This window comes from Bombyx mandarina, chromosome 13 (genome assembly GCF_030267445.1).
Source record: "Bombyx mandarina strain Sakado chromosome 13, ASM3026744v2".
NCBI classification, from domain to species: Eukaryota; Metazoa; Arthropoda; class Insecta; order Lepidoptera; family Bombycidae; genus Bombyx; species Bombyx mandarina.
The window spans coordinates 13,256,836-13,275,901 of record NC_143220.1 but is presented as its reverse complement, the minus strand read 5'-3'; the positions used below and the strand labels follow the sequence as shown (position 1 = coordinate 13,275,901).

The window sequence follows — 19,066 nt, the reverse complement described above, 5'->3', positions numbered from 1 at the left end:
CATTTACTGTTCACAGAACATTTCAAGGTATCATTTTTTAGAATGTATCGTTTCTTAGCTCTAGGATAAGTTCAACTCTGCTATCTTTGTCATGACTTTCTTAAGTTTGCGAAGTTCTCTGGGTAGGTTTGAAAATACAATTGAAACTTTGACCTGGTGTCTCAAGAAGGATAACGGTATTCAAGTTGTCTCCAGTAATAACTATACATCAAGCACGCTGTGCGCTAGTCTGTCTTATCTACAACATTTTTTAAAGGTAATAAAACAATAGCATCTGTGATTTACATTATTTTATTAAAAATATTTATTCAAAGACAAACACAAAATGAATCAGTTTTATTGGTTATAGAATATGATTAGAGGTCGGTCTTAGAAAACTTTATCGCTTACAGGTTTTTCTAAGTGAGACACATATAGGTAATGACAGTCCAACGTCATTGTTCCAGCGATTATTGCCTTTTGGATCCGTCCTCAAGCACTCGTCACTACAACATCTGTCAAGCGAGTATCCAATGCGGACGAAAATTCTTTGAACAATGAGGCCACAAAAGGACAAGATAGTTTGTCTATGTTTCCACTACGAATTTATTTATCCAAGATCGGATATCGCAAAACACAATTTTTAAAGCGTTATCATTTCGTTTATTTTTTCAATTCAGTAGTACTACTAGAGTTCATTTGTTAACATTATGACACTGGACACCTATAAAAAGATCTCAACGTATAAAAACAGCATTTTAACAATCTATAAATTTAGTAGATAATATTTGACACGTATGATATTGTGTGTCAAGCCATTGTCGCCCGAATGTGGCAGGCAGCCTTAATCATAAACTGGTCTCCGCTATAATGTAATTAAATAAATTATATTTTTAATACTGTTACAATGTACTTTGATTACATCGACCGCTGTAATAAGAGCATAAAATTAAAATTTACAGCTTTCTCGGCAATATCTTATTATAATATAATTACTATACCACTGCAGTGCGTATTGTCATTTAAATACAATATTAAGTTAACCAGTGGTTCTTAAAATATCTAATAACTGAACCTAATTAATTATTTTTTTATAGGTGAAAAGGGGTAGAAATAAACAGAAATCGTATATGATTAGAATTGCATAAAACGACTACCAAAAAAGGGGCAGAATGATTATATTATATTAGTTTTATTCACTTTTAATATCTATTCAGTATGGTTAACTACTGTCAAGAGAAATTAAATATTACCGTCACTTTTTAATATATCACAATATTTTAAATATTTAGCGATATAATAGTAAAATTTAAACATTAGACGGAACGCATTTCTTGTGTAGGTTACACAATACAAGGGACTTTAACGTTTCATACCACTAATTAGTTTGGTAAACATCGCTTAACAGAATATGTCCTAACTGGGTAGTAAAAATGTGAGTTTTATATTACTCTATATGAGCACATGAATTAAAGTTCCATATCGAGTTAAGAGGTTTACCTGGTGTTCGCAATAACACAAATACCGGAGCTATGAAACTTGTAGTGGCTAAACTAGGATTTACCGGAACCGATTGAGAATCGAAATCACATGATTAAGTAATCAGGTTTAGGAAGCTCTGTAGGAAAGCGATTAATCCAGATTAAACCAGAATGAGTAAGTAACGAAGCTTTCGAAATTGAATATTGGCTAATGAATTAATAAAAAATGATAGATAAGGAATTTTTAAGTCCACAGTAAAAGCTTGGAAAGTTATTACATCGCTATATACACCTCATTGTGTAGCTTAAAAAGAAAGTCACTTTTTCAGAGGCACAGTGAACAGGATAAGATTTTTTTTAAAAGAAGAGAACCAAACACAGCTCTTTATGTATAAAAATCGTTGGTAATGTGTCTTCTTAATAAAATCATTCGACAGATTTTTAAGAAGTATTTTATCCACAATGGCTGCTTCGTGCAATCTAACTGTGCTATGTGTATATGTGAAAAATACGTTTGGTTGTGTAGTAATAGTATCTTTATAGCATCTTATACATAGTATCTTTCAATACAAATGATAAGCTTTGGTATAAAATATCGAAACTACAATTCTCTATAGCCACGCCATTGCTATGCGAGCTTTTTGGCTGCTTGTCCAACAAAATGTTTTTATCCATAGTTTTCACGATTTTAATAATACATTCTTTAATTATATATATTATTAATAAAAATAAAATTGAAGAAGTAAATGAATAGAATATACTCTTAAACGAATTTCAGTCTACTCATTGATCACTGTTAAACTTACGAAGGCGATTTATTAAAGGCTTCCTATTTACATTTAGATAAGTGGGCTCACTTATCGTCTATTTTGTCCTAAAATTGAGATTGTATAAGTGTTGAATGACATAGTACATATCATTCAGCAACGCAACTTATTTTTATTTCATCACAATTTCAAACACTTGTCAAATTAAGTCCCCCTCTGCGAAAATAATGTTTCATTTAGACACATTTCTTCTTTTGAGACTTCGTTATATTGATTCAAGTAATAGTCGTTAGTGGAAATTTAAATTTTCTTCTTTGTTGGTAGACCGCAATTAAAACGTAACTGTGGTGTATGTGATCAATGCCAATCACAAATTATCATGCTGAATTTCGAACTTGTAATACTTGAATATGGGATGAACGTGACATCACTCAGTTCGCGAGATTATTTGCGGCTATAATGGCCTGATTTAGAAAAAATCGGATCCAAATTTGATCAATTTAAAAAAATCAAACATCGATTTTACATGGACTATTCTTTAAGGAGTTCTTACCACGATTTTCACATTTAAGCACCGTGGTACCACCACGGTAGATTGTTTAAATGTGAAAATATAGTAGTAAAGAAAATCATTAAATGTGAAAATCTTAGGAAGAACTCGTTATACTCATACTTATAATAATGGGTCTAATTTAGATAGTTTAAGACTATTCGTAATCAAATATCAACTTCAAACACTTGGCTACTTTCTTCGGGCTGTCAACCAATGATCAAGTCTTATACATAAAAGTTCAGTTAACTAATACATAACTACATTTGATATGCAATTATACAAGTCGTGCTAATCAGAGATATTATAACAAGTGGTTATATAAAAACTCATATCACATTATCTTACGTAGATTATATATTCTATGATTTGTAAAAGCTTCATTTGAAATACATTCACAACTCCAATGTTACCTTAATAATTTAACTACGGAAAAAACACTACGTATGGCACTTTAATAAAACTAAAATTAAATTAAATTCTAAAAAAAGGAATTTATATTTTTACAGAGATAGCTACTGCAAGAAAACATTATCTATTACACTACTTTTTTACTGTGTCAATAAATTCAATGTTATTGCTAAGCGTTTTATTTAGGGTATTTTTTTTATTTAGTTTTAATAATACTTAACCTAATGATATTTTAAGAATACAAATTCGTTCAATGATATTCAGACGGACATATCAATTGAATGTTATCAATTCCAATAGATCGTTTAATAACAGAATGGATTCGTTTTATGACGTAACCGCTTTTCAAGACAATTATTCAAATCCTAATGCTACTGTGATATATTTACAGTATTTACACTTTTTACAAAAGACTAGGAATATTTTAGATGAATATTAAACAAAAAGACAGAGAGACTTAGGCCGAAATTACATCATTGCTTCCAATCAGTCAGGCCAGTAAAATCACGAAAATAAAAAAAATCACTTATCACTTCTCGTCACCACAATGTTTGCGACACTTAACTTCGAAAGTGTAACGTGAGGAAGAACTGCGATACGTGAAAAGTCACTACAATATTAGGAAACTTTTGAATCTACACGTCCGTTTGGCACAGTTCGCCGAAAACCGGCGGAGCGTGATACTACCGGGTCACGGAGTCTACCCGGGGATGGGGCGCGGGTGGTGGATGTGTCGGTGGGTGCGACGACTTTGAAACCGTGGTAAGCACTCCTTGCCCATGCCTGAACGACGTCAGACGAGCTAACGTCCTCGTACCATCGTTGTCAAAATTAGGCCTTTCGTACTGATGCTGTGGTCGTTGTCTTTGTGACTGCATTGCTTGCAACTCATCGTAACCTCCATTATGATCATATGATTCTTCGTCTGATTCAAATTCACCAAAGGCTCGGTACGTTGTTTCAGATTCAGAATTTTTTCTAGAACTAATTCCATATGTTCGTCCTATAAGCGATTGCGTCACATCCACCTTGGAATTTTTATCCGCCTTCCGCTCTTCTAGGCTTTGATTGTATCTCAACTGTGCTTTTTGTGATTTCTCCATTGAAGGTAGATCGTAGAATTTCAAAACGTTTGGATGTCCTTGAAAATACTTTTCACTGTAAACGTTTCGATTGTAATATCCACCATTGCTAGCAGGATACAGCTCTTCATCTGCCCCATATCGATTGTCGAAAGTATCGACATTTTTACCACCAGGAGGAAACCAGCCCTGTTAAATTAAAGCCAAATTAAATTTTTCACATTGAAAGACTAAGCTTCAGGAACAATAGGTTCATTTGAACCGACTTCATAAAAACGAAAAAGTTCAGATTTTGTCTGTATTTTTTATGTTACCTCAGACCTTTTTATATGAATGATGAATTTTGATGATTCTTGAAAACTGGTGCTTAATAAGTGCTAAATTTTATCAATATCCGACTAGTAGTTGTTATCCTTAATAATGCATATATTATAATTGATTTCGACTAAATTGGTGATATTGTCATTTTAATTTGGATATTTTTTGTCAAAAATTTTGTACTACTACTCAATTGTTACTTACCAATGAACTAACACATTGTCTCGTATTTGCAACTAAAGTCACAGAAGCATAAGCAGCTGGAGAAGTTGCAGTCTTATTTGTATTCCATTCATTGGCTCTAGCGGATGTTACTTCAGCATACTCTGGTAGTTGATGAGTCACTTTATCGTATTCAGAATTAGTCTTTTCTTTACTTTGCGATGTTTGATTTCCGGACAAACAGACGCCCGGTTGATTTTCCATCCAGAGCAACGACTCAGTCTTGGTCACCGTATTTTTGTTGTAACAACTTGTTAACGGGTGCGACAGTGAAACAGCTGCCTTGATATTCATCTGTGTCACTAAGCTCGTTCCGTTAGAATCTAAAATATACAATAACCAAAAATTATGTAAATGCCGTGCAATAGAAATTAATGAATTGTCAATTTCATAATTGGAATTCAAAATACCTCGTTTACTTAGGGCTTAACAAGCATCAACGAAAAGAAAAACGAAGAGAGTTACAAGTAATTGGCTTAACGGTAACTAGATGAGTGAACAAACGAATCTCCTAGAGAAAACAAAGCAGAAAACATTTAAATTTACTGGGTCTTTATTTCTCGGATTTGTATCATTCCTTTGTGCCCCGAATGTGAATGCAAAGTGAAAGAGATCCACTGCGCTCGGGAGAGAGGACTCGTGCTACCTTTCAACTCGAAAGTAATCTAGCGCCCTCCCTTCCCGTCGCATGGCAAAGCCTCCATCAAACAAGCGTCGGCGCCCTGCACCACCCCACACACACACATCCATGGAATGTTTTTAATTTTGAAATTCACATGCTTATCCACGAAAAAGTTAACATTTTGAGATAAGCTGAATAACTGTTGACTTGTCGTTTACTCTATTACAAAGTAAAAATTCTATTAATAACTGACGTTTTTAACCTTTTTATTTCTATTTTATGAAAAAAAATCGGATTTAATTTGAATTATAATAATTACCCACCATAAATGTTCGGAAGTGCAGACTTTTTGGCGAATATGTTATATTTTCGTACATAAATTATGCCTGCGATCACAATTATTTTGAACAACACAATCGCTCCAATTAAAAAGTAAAACCACGTTTCCATAACAAAGTCACCAGCAACTATAGAAACTTCTCCATTCATCGGATACCTGCGTAATAAATTTGTGTTTATCGATAATTATATATGTGTGTGGATTTAATAAAACATTTTATTTATATCTCGGAATTTGTTTGATTTTACTTTTCGATAATTACCTTGATAGAAGATCCAATCCAACAGATCGAGAATCAATATTAAAATAAACTTTTTGACTGAATGGCCCTAAACCTATTATAGTTTCGGCTGCGATTTGCACAGAGTAACTGACGCCAGAAGTCAAGTTAGTCATAATTAAGCTAGTCGCTTGATGGACGGTAGTGTTGATTGCTACCATAGACTTATTCGCTGGCACATCCAACCAATTCACAACAACGTTGTAACCAGTGATTATACCATTTTGTAATTGAAGCTCTGGTGGTGACCATTTCAGATGTACTGTTGTCGTGTTCAAAATAAGCATTTCTATATTTATTGGCGGACCATCGGGCACTGAAAACGAAGATGTTTACTACACAACTGTTACAAGGTGTTAATTAATATCAATGAAAACAATTATCAGTTGATTCATACTAACCATCGTCTAATGTTTGTGCAACCCTTGAGTTTGAGGGTTTCCCTTCAAATTTTTTGTAAAAAGGTATGAGGAAAAACTCGTATTTCGTGTACTTCCTCAACGACGTGATTTCGAACCCCGAGACATCGTTGGAATGTAAAATAGTTTTCATTTCGTATTCGATCGTTATATTATCAAGGGGTCTGAAGTATATAAAAAGCCCTTCCAAATAGTAAAAATTTAAAATTTCCCACATTAGTTTAATGGTTTTTGAATCTATTGGCGTTGCTTCGATTAGTTCCACAATGTGGTCTGTCAATATATTGTTTCTGTACTCTGTACTGTTAGAAACTCCGGTACCTTCCCACAAAGAATTCGAATCATCGCCGACGGTAACCGAATCGGAAACCAGACTAGGACCAGACAGGCCATGTGAATTTTCTGTTCTTACAATAAACATGTAGGTGATTCCAGGAATTAGCGATTTCACAACGTAATGAGTTTGATGAACCCGTCTCGCAATAACGACCCATCCTCGAGAATTCCTCGGCGTATTATTCCCTGAGAGGGTTTCTCTTGAAAATACCTCCACTTGATATCCAAGTATGGACGAGGAGCCAATTTTATTATTTTGACTCCAAGATAATGTTACGCTAGTATCTGTAACATTGTGAGTTATAGGTTTTGTCGGCGGACCAGGTAAAGATGATACGTCAGCTGCTCGGAAAAAATGAATGTTCGGGTTTATAGGGCTATCGACTAATAAAGCCCCGCTCCACACGTATTTACCGTGACGAGAAGATGCAACACAAGTATAGGTACCGCTATCGCTTTTATCTAAATCCTTCAATACGAGAGTTCCGTCATTAGTCACATTCCTTCTATGATTTTGTATTAATGCTTCCCCTTCGAAATACCATGCTATGATTGGTTCAGGTGTACCGATCGCTGTGCAGGGGAAAACTGCCATCGATTTTATAGGTAAAGTTTGGTTAGAGGGCCCGTTTGTTATGATTGGCGGTGGGCGGTCATCGTCTGACGTCACGGTTAGTTTCCCCCGGACAAACGAACTGCCGGCATAGTTAACCGCCGAACAAACTATGGTATTTCGACTGTCGTTTTTGTCAGTATCGTTGATTGTAAGTACTGTAACTCCATCGAAGACAGCCGTAGCGTGGTATTTGTCTCTCGACATACCGGGGAAAATTATTGTCCTATTTCCTTCAACACTCCAGAACATTGTAGGTTCAGGACGACCGGTTGCAGTGCATGTAAATCTAGCAACATTACCACTTTCTACGTTGACAGAATTTGGGCTTAAATTTATTGATGGTGGATCTGAAATTAAATAAATTAAAATAATAATAAGAATAACATTAGATACAAAAAAGTAAAAACAAAAATAAGAAACATAACGAGGCTACAAAACGGTTACCGGCTCTGCAATACCTAACAGTAACGAAACAATCGGTACTGCGGCGCTGATCTTCCGCCGGCACGTGCGAAGTGACGCGCACACCAGCGTCAGACCGACCAATCTTTATGTACTGGAGTTTGAGTTTAGCAAATTATTACTTTCCTTTTTTTAAATTGAAACATGTTATACTTTATTAAGGAAGCTAGATTTAAGCAAACACAAGTACACAATAATGTACAATATAAAAAAAAACAAGATTAAAAAAAAAATGTTACTTTATAATGATGTACTTTTACAAATGTTTCAAGTTCAGTTCAAACTACAACTTACCGTATACTGTAAGATATCCGCTGGCGCTGACAGCACCAACGGAATTTTCGGCTTCGCACGAGTATTCTCCTTCGTCGGCCAAGATGACATTATCAAGTCTAAGGCTTCCGTCGTCCAAGACTTTGACGCGTCCGAGTGGCATATTGCCTCCTCCAGCTGATCGTCGCCAGAGTACGTCGGGAAGAGGATCTCCACCAACGCGACATTGAAATGTCACACTGCTACCAGTCTGCGCGACAACATCTTCAGGCCCCGTGATCAAGTACGGTTTAACTAGGATACGTAAAATTATATAATTAAGTAAGATTAGAAAAAATATTTTTGCAAACCATTTGCAAAAATACACATCACAATGTTACTACTAATTAGACTTCACAGTTTCAAACATATGTGATACTCACTATGTATTTTAAGTGTAGCTATGGTCGATTCCCTGGTACCTGCCGCATTCCTTGCGATACATTGATATCTGCCGGCGTCAGTTTGTCTGGCATCTTGTATTACTAAGTTTCCACCGTCCACCAAATGCATTCTGTATTGACGTAACAATAATTAACTATGAAACAATTTGTTTATTGTAAACATTGAAATAAAACAATTACACTGTCTCGTGATTGATTCTCATCAAAAAACTCATTGAAGAGTTGGGCGGAATTATTCAATGTGAAATCACCATTTAATAAGGGGTCCGTTGAGTCAGAACTATTGAGATTTTACTTGATTGCTTGTTGAGCTCTTCAAAATATCCCCTTTCTTTATAACTTTGATGTACCCTCCCCACGGATGTTAATTATTTTTTTGCTCCACCATACGTAACAACACGCTTCACCGAGATGTAAACTGAAGCTCATAAAAATTCATAGGCGTCGAATGTAGTTAAATAAATTGGCAATAAACCAGCTAATTGACGGCGTTCAGTATTCTATTAAAGAAATCAAAGCAGTGATCCAAATAATGTTACTGCAATAAATGTTAAAAGTCATTAATGAGCGCATCAAATTCAGTGTAAAACGTAATCACACGGAGAACTTTAAAACGGCCACGACAAAGTCACAAGATCATAAAACGAGGTGCGCACAGTCGTTAATACACTACGTGAATTAACAAACATGATTGCTCATCAAATCGTGGAGCGATAAACTTAAACGCCTTACAAGATAATAATATCCAATATCAAACGACTATTTGAGTTACTCACAAGAATATCGGGTTTCGACCATCCCGCTTAACTTCTAGTATCACTCAAAGATTTCGAATTCACTTCAAACTACATTTTATCCAACAAAGAGTTTACCAAACATACCTACCTATCATGAAACTTTACTTATAGCAGAGTCTGTTGGTATCATTGGTTCCAAAATTGATTATAATAATCGATAAGCTCCATTGAAATCTATAATTACCTAGAATCACCATCAAAGAGCAAAGTTTGACCGTTCTTTTTCCAATACACGTTCGGTTCCGGAGAGCCCCTTGGCGGCAAACATTCAAGAACTACGGTGTCTCCTTGCGCTGACTGCTTTGATTCCGGCTCAAGTCTAAACTCTTCCCGAAGAACTAAATGAAAATAATAAAATAGTATTAAAATGAGTACACAGCCTTGGTGACGAAAAATCATTTAAGCAATTCGTATGCTGAAACTTTTAACTCTTACCGGCAACGTGTAGAGTCGCATTTCTGCTCCTTGCCGTTCCATAGGAATTTGTCGCCTCACACCAGTAAACACCAGCGTCCGAGTGTACTCGTCCGTGCGTGGCTCGTAAGAAGAAAAGTCCTCCAGCTGGTAGTATGCTTCTATGAGTATCAGAGACTACCAAAACACCACCTTTGTACCATCTTATAGCTGGAGAGGGAGATCCACCAGCACGACAGTTCAGAGTTGCTGGCTGGTGTCTAGCAACCGTTACGTCCAGTGGTTGTTCAATTATGTAAGGAGCCTCCCCGCTGGTGACGTAGTCATCGCTCATTCCGCCTTCAACAGAACCTGTCAAGGATATGTTACTTTAATATACTTTTTAAATTTGATCATATGATCCATGAATTGTTGATCATGGCTGTTTGATCATTCTTCAGAAAACCACAATCTTGCCAATTTCTAGCATGAAGTCATTACATAATGTCCGTTGTTATGACGGGGCAGCGATTGAAGTCAGTTAATCTGATAATTAACGTAAAAACATTTTCCCTGCTCTGTATTTCCACGTAATTTTGACTTAAGTACACATTGCAGTTAGCGTGTCGGGTCGCCCATATAACCGAAAGGCAACATAAGTTTATCACGATCCCGCCTATTGCGATTCCAGGGCCTTTATTTTAATTTACGTAACAAAAGCCTTTTCAGTGCTTCGGCTTACTTTAATAATAGATGGAGTATGTCATTTGCAGCTACTCTAAAGCGTAGCACAACAATAATGAGCTATAAACACAGGCTTGCCGAAACATGGACTCCCCCAAGGTTGAGCTGTTGGGAAGTTTGGTACCCTAATATTTTAATGCACACAACGAACGCGCAGATGTTAGTTTTTGACACTTGAATTGATGTACGTCTATTGTTGTGCCTCACTATTATTGTTGCCAAGTAAAAATCGATGATGGAAAAAACTTTTGATTCGGTGTCCGTTTTTAGGCGGATCGGTTGGTTCGCGATTCGATTCCTGAGAGAAGGCTGTATTTTTTGATACAAAATCAATGGGGATTACTCTCTTTATACTTTGTAATTGTATTTATTTATTCACGTGTCCCGAAGTTTGAATGCGGTACGTTACAAGGGCTAATCTATAATTGAATCTCCATTCGATTTGCTATCGTTCGATTTTTTTTCCATTAAGACCCTTTTTGATATTATTAATTTTGGTTACTATGATTTTACTTAATTTTAATTTGTTTAACGTTCTCCTCAATTTTGAAAATACAATTGTAATATACAATTGTACAGTCAGTTTGAGGTCGAAACATATTTTATTATTATTCCCAAATAAACATTTCGAATTGTAAATCTTTGGTGTTTAATGAATAAAACGCTTCTTATCTTAGTCCTCATATTGAGTGATGCGATTATGATATTTGGCAAGTTAATTTTTTTGTAAGGAAATCCATATTCTTCATGACGAATAAATAGCATCATGTTACAGAAGTGAAAATGATACCCATTATTGATTGTAGAGGGTACGGTGGGTCATCACGGGAATCATTTTTTTAATATATTTTTTACGTATATAGGTGATGAAGATCCTGACCCACCTGGTATTAAGTGGTTATCGGAGCCCATTGAAATCACAATATAAATGGTGTTTCCCGAGCGCATGTCTTTCATCAAACGAGGCTTGTGGAGAGTACTTTACGGTAGGCAGCGCCTTGACTCTGCCTCTGGTGTTGCTGAAGTCCATGGACTACAGTAAACACTCGCCATCAGGTGGGCCGTATGCTTACCGATTTCTGCTGCGAAGTAGTCATTCACTCTGATTTGAAGGGTGAAAAAACCGTAATACACAAAAGAATTCGACTTCACATTCTCTATATTCACTTAACACCAAGTAAGCTTAATCAAAATCATGTAAAGCAAATTTAGCGAGAAGTCCCAAAAAAAAACTCGAGAAAAAGTTACTAAATGAATGATTCATAGATAGGGACGTTAACTGAGCGAAATATAAAAGCAAGCGGCGTCATGTGCGCTGGCAATACATTAACTGTCAAAGTCATAAAGTCACAGATATCTGCGATACGGCAACACCGATATCGTCGAGACGTAAATGGATAAAAATAAGATTCTGCAGATTGTGTGGACATAAAATATTGTTTATGCTTTGTCTGGATGAGGTAGTTTATCGCACATAAAATCGAGTTTACTGCTACGTAGTCGTGTTTGAAACTGATCGATGCATCGTATGGAATTATTAGTTTTAGAATTCTGATATTTGGACTGAAAGTTCTGACAGTTCCAGTTGTATACAATTTTAAACTAGGCTAGCCTTCGCTCGGTTCGTCCATGTGGACTGAGCTTTATATATCTGGGACGAAGACTCGTACTCAGCTGTAGGATGACTAGTAGCCTATTTTCTTTTCCAGGTTTCAGAGCACATATTTAACACGTAAAATACATTAATACACATATTATAACTATATATTATTATCTAATGTCATCTAGAAAGTGCGTTACATGAGACCAAGGGTAGGACAATGCCTGTTTTAGTTTACTATTTAATCTAAACCTTAACATGAGGATCTAAATTCGCATTCTCTTAAGACCACCGGTAGCCGCTGGAAATCAGATGGAGTATGATTTTAATTACGCATCTAAGCGAATTATTATTTAAAGTTTAATAAAAAAAAAAATCTTTGATTTTTAATTGCCAGGTAACCATAAACTTTTACAATTTATGAATATTATATACCTAATATGTACTAGTAAATAACAGCTTGATGATTTATGCTTACACTAACATTTTGTCTTAATTATTTAGAACGTAATAGATCTACCGACTAAGAGAGGGAATGATTTTTCAACTACACACTAGTAGTTACGCTCTATTGTTAAAAATATCTTTGTTAAAAAAATCGCAAGGGTGCCTGGTCCCCTCGCTAATTTATATAATACTAAAGGCACATGTTGACACGCGGCGCTAGAAAAAATAAATAAAAAAAAAGTCATGGAGACACGGTTTTCACATTTGAACAGTCGGCCACGCGACCGTCCGCTGCTGTATATTGGAAGTCGTTTGAACAACACTCTTAGTGTTCTTTTTTTGTTGATCTGAAATCGATAGCTATCATATGCTGGAATCTTTTTTGTGTAAATAAAAAATAAACTGAACTAAAATCGAATAGAAAACACAAAAACCATTCTAAAGCAAGGCTGGTGTGTGGTATACGTAACCAGTTTAACTTTTTACATAGTTTGATAGGATTTGAATTGTTCAGATGAAAGAAATCGATTACGCAGCTTAACAATTCATATTTCACATCAAATTTAACACACTCAACGAACATTTCAAAAGCTCATATCTATCGAATGCTCACAAATGTCACCCCAAGTAACATGATAGCCGTTTGAACTTGGAATATCTAATTCTAATGGCTGTGATTGGCTCCCTTAGGAGGTAATCATGATTTTTCGAATTTCAAACACGTGTTCAATTTTAGGACCCTAATTGCAATTTGAGATAGAGCCTTTATTGCGCACCAGCGTCGTCTAGTTGAGTAATTTGTGCCCTAATTGAGGTAATCACGGTAATCATTTCTGACATGCTTATAAATGAAGTTTCACTATAATATTGTTGTGTGCTATGTGTGCTGTTGTTTACTGGTGGAAGGACCTCCTGTGAGTCCGCGCGGCTAGGTACCACCGCCCTGCCTATTTCTGCCGTGAAGCAGTAATGCGTTTCGGTCTGAAGGGTAGGGCAGCCGTTGTAACTATACTGAGATCTTAGAGCTTATATCTCAAGGTGGGTGACGCATTTGTAAATGTCTATAGGCTCCAGTAACCACTTAACACGACGTGGGCTGTGAGCTCGTCTAACCATCTAAGTAATAAAAAAAAAGTGCACGATATAAAGAACATCATTAAATTAGAACGTTGTAAACTATTCTCACATGCACACGTGAAACAGATATTTCGTGAACGAGTGTTCCGAATGACACGAGCAACAAAATTCGAGAAATGTTACGACTAATGAAATAACACTTATGTTTTACGATGCAAAAAACAATGTTCACATGTGCTAAGAATTAGCCGCTCGGCTTCGGCGGAACGACGGATTAGCTTAATATGAGTTTCGTGAGTTACAATGTTTGTCTTGTAACGCGTTCTAATGCACGCGGAGACAAATTGTTTATATAGTGTCATCTTTCATAGGGTCCGACTTACCTGCCTAGGGCGAGGGCAACATCGGTGACACACATTTATTGGAACGGCAAATTATTTAGTGTCGCTAATAAAATTACGCTCACCGAATATTCAACATTATCGCGTCGCTTTAAGACGCAAACTTGTGATTTACGATTGAAGTTTGTTCGGTTTAGTATTGTAGCCGTTTCTGTGACAAAGTTTACGGAAATGCGTCGCCGACAGTTGCGACGCGGCGTTTCTCTCTCCAGTTTGTTGTTGGACCCGCGCGTGGGCAGATAAAATAACAAATTGCGATGTTGTCCAAAGAAGACATATTGTACATTAATTTACGATACGGAGTCTTGACTGCCCACTTTCGAATAGAAAATAAACGTTAGCTTGTCAGTTGGAGCTGTGCATTTGAAGTAATCTTCAACAAATGCGCAATTAGTAAAACCCGTATAGTTTCGTAAAGTGAATGTATGATAGAAATGAATTTATATTATAGAATAATGTTATCATATAATAATATAGTAGACGTCGCCCAAAACACGTCATTACAGATCCTCCCGATCCAATAACGGTGCTTTTAGGTACCACAAGCACTGGTCACCGTCCTCGTCAAGCCCTTCGTCGCAAGCGAATGTTGATTGACACAGCCCACTGAATTTCTCGCCGAATCTTCTTACTAGGTCGCGTTTCCGATCCGGTGGTAGATTCTGCGAAGCACTGCTCTTGCTAGGGCCAGTGTAAGCAACACTCCAGTTGGAGCCCCGTGAGCTCACCTACACGTTAGGGCGAAGCTGAAATAGCCTCTCAAGGCTATCGTATGTAGCATAGGTAGGAAATAAAAAGATAGAAGTTACTCGAGCCCATAGGCATTACAAAATGAGTGCCATAATCTTGATATATGAGATAGAAGATTTTTTGTTGTTGTGGTATGACTATTCTTTCAACCGGAATGTATGACCTTTTTGTCTAACAAAAAAGGCGTTCTAATAAATTTCGAGATTCAAAATCGGTAGCTGGTTAACTCGCTTTTTTGTGTTCATTATTAAGATAAATATATCTCACAAAGGCTACCTCGAGCGAGACAAGTAAAAAACCAGTTCGTTTGCAAAACACTGGCTATCTGATCGTAGCTTTGAGGAAGTCGGTACAAAAAGTGTTTTGCCGATCGCTCTTTTTGATAACACAGTTGATAAAGTGACATCTATATAGCAGGATTAAAATTTTCAAAGTTACGCGCCGACAACTTTATCGATTTTAAAATGCACGGAAAAACAACGCAATTTACAAACGTAAAAAAAATCTTAATTTTGACTACAGCGTACAAATAAAATCTTGGAAAACGTAAATATATTATACATTGTTTCATTGTCATTTCATACTATATATTATTATCATTTACTTAAACTTTATTTTGTCTTTAAGCTTCGTTATATTCCGTATCAATTTACTTATTGTTTACCTGTTGCACGTCTGAAATATATAAAAAAAAATATCTTTATATCTTTATTGCTCTAGTCTGATCATTTAAGTGATTATACAATTAAACAACTACCTAAAAAAAAATATTTTATTGAATAAATGGGCGGACGAGCTCACAGCCCACCTGGTGTTAAGTGGTTACCGGAGCCCATAGACAACTACAACGTAAATGCCGCCACCCACCTTGAGATATGAGTTCTGAGATCTCAGTATAGTACAACGGCCGCCCCACTTTTCAAACTGAAACGCATTACTACTTCGCGGCAGAAACAGGTAGGGCGGCGGTACCTACCTTAGTAAGCTCACGAGACGTCCTACTACCAGTAAACAAATTAAAATATAAATAAATAAATAAAATATTCAAACGAATAAAATATACTCGATAACAATAGTATTTCTTTGTCAAATCATAATTTGTAATTTCCGTTGTCAAATTCATTTACCAATACACACAGTTTGATATTCATGCGTAGACGTAAACTTTTATAGAGGTCACAAGCGGTAATATTCATAAAAGTCAAAATTTTAACGTTTTTAGATGGCGGCCATTCTTCAATTGAATACAACACAATGACCCGCTGTAAAATAAGTTAGACCCTTTGTGAGAACGGGAAGATTGAATCTGTTTATTTTTGTCGTATTTCACCTAACCACCGTAGCCGGGCGGATTCCTCTTTTATTAGCATATTCTGTTAGACATGAAAACAGTTTCGAACGCAAATTATATGCTTTTCATTAATTTATTAGTAACGTGACCCCAATTATGAGTACCGTTTCTTTTTATTCTTTTTATTGGGTAGAAGCTATATATATGCAAAATTAATGAGCACTGCAATCGTGAATGCTGTCTAATATAAGGCATAATAAAAGAAGTATCAACTAGAGGAAAAATACACGTGATTTCAATCCATATGAACGCATTATATTATATATATTTATATTATATTATATATTATACTGGTGGTAGGACCTCTTGAGAGTCCGCGCGGGTGGGTACCACCACCCTGCCTATTTCTGCCGTAAAGCAGTAATGCGTTTCTGTTTGAAGGGTGGGGCAGCCGTTGTAACTAAACTTGAGACCTTAGAACTGATATCTCAAGGTGGGTGGCGCATTTACGTTGTGGATGTCTATGGGCTCCAGTAACCACTTAACATCAGGTGGGCTATGAGCTTGTCCATCCATATAAGCAATAAAAAAAAAAATCTCCAACAAAAAAAAAACAAAAAATTCTACTATACCATTCATAGGTTTTTCTGTGCGGTGTCAACCTGAACAGCTCCAGCCTATTTCTTCCCGTGGATGTCGTAAAAAGCGAGTAAGCGACTAACTAACTAACCAGTGGATGGGCAACAGCGTTCCCTGATCTTTATACCAACATACTGTAATATTCGACCAGTAGGACCCGAGGTACTACTGTATGGCTTATTTATAGTACGGAACAGTCGTGCTCCTATCCCCGTGAACACAATTACAACAACTAAATCCATTCACTCACCTATGTAATAAATGTAAAAGGTACCCACCCCCTAGACCCAGCAAATTTCGCTGGATCATGGCAAGATACTACGAAAGAACTAAGTACTGTTCACATGCTCCGTTTCAAAACGGCGGAGATTTGGCAAAAATATTCTATATTTGGGTTAGAGCAGCTGTCTTACTTGTCTAACAATAGTGCCAATCCGTAATCCTTTACAATTTAACATAATTAAAAAAAATCTAGAACATTTTCATAGAATCTGTTGTGCCAATTTAAAAAACAAAGACAAAACATAAATAAATATGGGAATTCGACGTTATAATATTTAGTATAATCTAAACTTGTCAATTTAGTATTCCAAATTCAAAACGGTACCCCGTTTTATTATCCGTTATACTATAGACAGATATTCACTGAATTTTACGCAGCATCCATCACACATTCAGACAAAAGATGGGCGTCGTTTAACATTAGCTTTACTTCTTTACGCTTTGATAGTCAGGGGTGCTAAACATTATTATTTTTTTACAACAAAGAATTTATTAACGTACTCCGACTACATTGGACTGGGGCTGGATGATGCGAAGGACAGATTTTTTATACACTACTGAAGGTAGAATATATGCGATAGACAGATGTGGGTCTGGTACGCATGTGTGTTTTGTTAACTTAATTGGATTAGCCGATAAGTTACAGTTCCGTTGTGTTGTTGAATCCCAGAAGTGTCGTTATCCCGTGTTTATTTAAAAGATGCGGTTTTTTTTTCTTCTTTTTACCTTATCTTAAGTTCTTGCACGAAATTTAATTGTTTTTAAGTTTATTTTTTTATGCATTTAGATTTATGCTTACCAAAACATTTGAAGAATACATTAAATCAAAAAATCATATCTAAGTCGTTCAATTCATTAAAGTTAATATGTTGAGTGTAGTTTCAAAATATGTTTCTAAAATATGTAGCGTAACAAGAAATTTAATTGCATGGGGAGATATTAGCCAGGGAATAAAGATTTAAATTCTAGGCAAGCAACTTGCGTTACTAAGCTTAAAACACCTAAAATACTTATATTTCATTTTTCGCCTAAATGGTAACAAATTTGGGCTGTCAGTGATAAATAAAAGCTGTTCCGTGGGAGTGACACGGTTATTTTCGTCGCTAAGTGTTGCCACAAATCTAAGATGGTACCGCAAGGCACTAAATATCAAATAGTGCGGGGGTGGCAACCCCATGGGAGGGCGAATGCCAAGCTATTAGTGCTGGTTCAACCTTGACTTCACTTCTCTCTGTTATTTTATTTCTATTTGACTAATAAATAAACTTCCTTTAAGAGAATAGCGAGATTCAGAATGTCAGATAATTTAAAATGTGAAAATATCTTGTGTGTGTTATTAAATATTTACTTTATAACACTTAATGCACTTTAAAATAGAATTTTAAATTAAAATGTTATCTTTAAAGCATTTAATATGTAAAAGCAGCTCGCAGGTTTCATAAAAAAAGAAAAAATGATTTTAAAACTTACCCAAAAAAAATATGAGTCCAAGCAGTGACGTCACAAGAGCCAAGGAATCCATAACTGAATCACTGCCACATTTTCAGCTTAGAGGCTTAATCTTATGATTCTCATTTCACAGTGAACTGTCTTCGTTGAAATCTGGAAATAAGAAATGAAGTAGTTAATATTCGCCCAGTATTTACCGAAAAAATCCTTTCATAAATTTAATCTCATATACCCACAGATTCAGTCGTTCTTTTTGGTTTTATTAATTTTTTTGTTTTATGTAACTTTACGCGCTATTTTTGTTGTATTTTTTTGTATTCCCGCTTATGATGAGGTTTTTATTCTGTTGATCTTCATTTATGACGCATCGGTTCTTATAATATGATAATCATATGTATGCAATATACATTACATTCTGGACTATAAATATCTGGGATTTATCTATTTAGATTACCAAGAAATATTCGCTAATTAATATAATATTGATTAAATTCCAACGCACAAATTCTCGCTGAACCTTCCTAATAAAGTAGAAAACGGTATATTTGTAAATAGAGAGAATTCGTTAGGTTTATACCTTTAAGGGTCCATGTAA

At 35.8% G+C, this 19,066-nt stretch overlaps 1 protein-coding gene across 2 annotated transcripts in view; it reads right to left on the bottom strand.

The window, feature by feature from the left end:
• Positions 1–275: 275 nt before the first annotated feature.
• LOC114241760 (roundabout homolog 2) overlaps positions 276–19,066 on the bottom strand; it is a 60,594-nt gene continuing 41,803 nt past the window's right edge. For both annotated transcript variants that reach the window (XM_028172715.2, XM_089732644.1), the window contains exons 2-11: positions 18,493–18,624; positions 9,834–10,163; positions 9,583–9,736; positions 8,581–8,711; positions 8,180–8,452; positions 6,454–7,770; positions 6,035–6,368; positions 5,756–5,928; positions 4,793–5,133; positions 276–4,459 (exon numbers count right to left, since the gene is read on the bottom strand). In XM_028172715.2, coding sequence (XP_028028516.2) covers positions 3,872–4,459; positions 4,793–5,133; positions 5,756–5,928; positions 6,035–6,368; positions 6,454–7,770; positions 8,180–8,452; positions 8,581–8,711; positions 9,583–9,736; positions 9,834–10,163; positions 18,493–18,544 — 3,693 coding nt within the window. In that variant the 5' untranslated portion in view covers positions 18,545–18,624 and the 3' untranslated portion in view covers positions 276–3,871. The remainder of the gene's footprint in view (positions 4,460–4,792; positions 5,134–5,755; positions 5,929–6,034; positions 6,369–6,453; positions 7,771–8,179; positions 8,453–8,580; positions 8,712–9,582; positions 9,737–9,833; positions 10,164–18,492; positions 18,625–19,066) is intronic.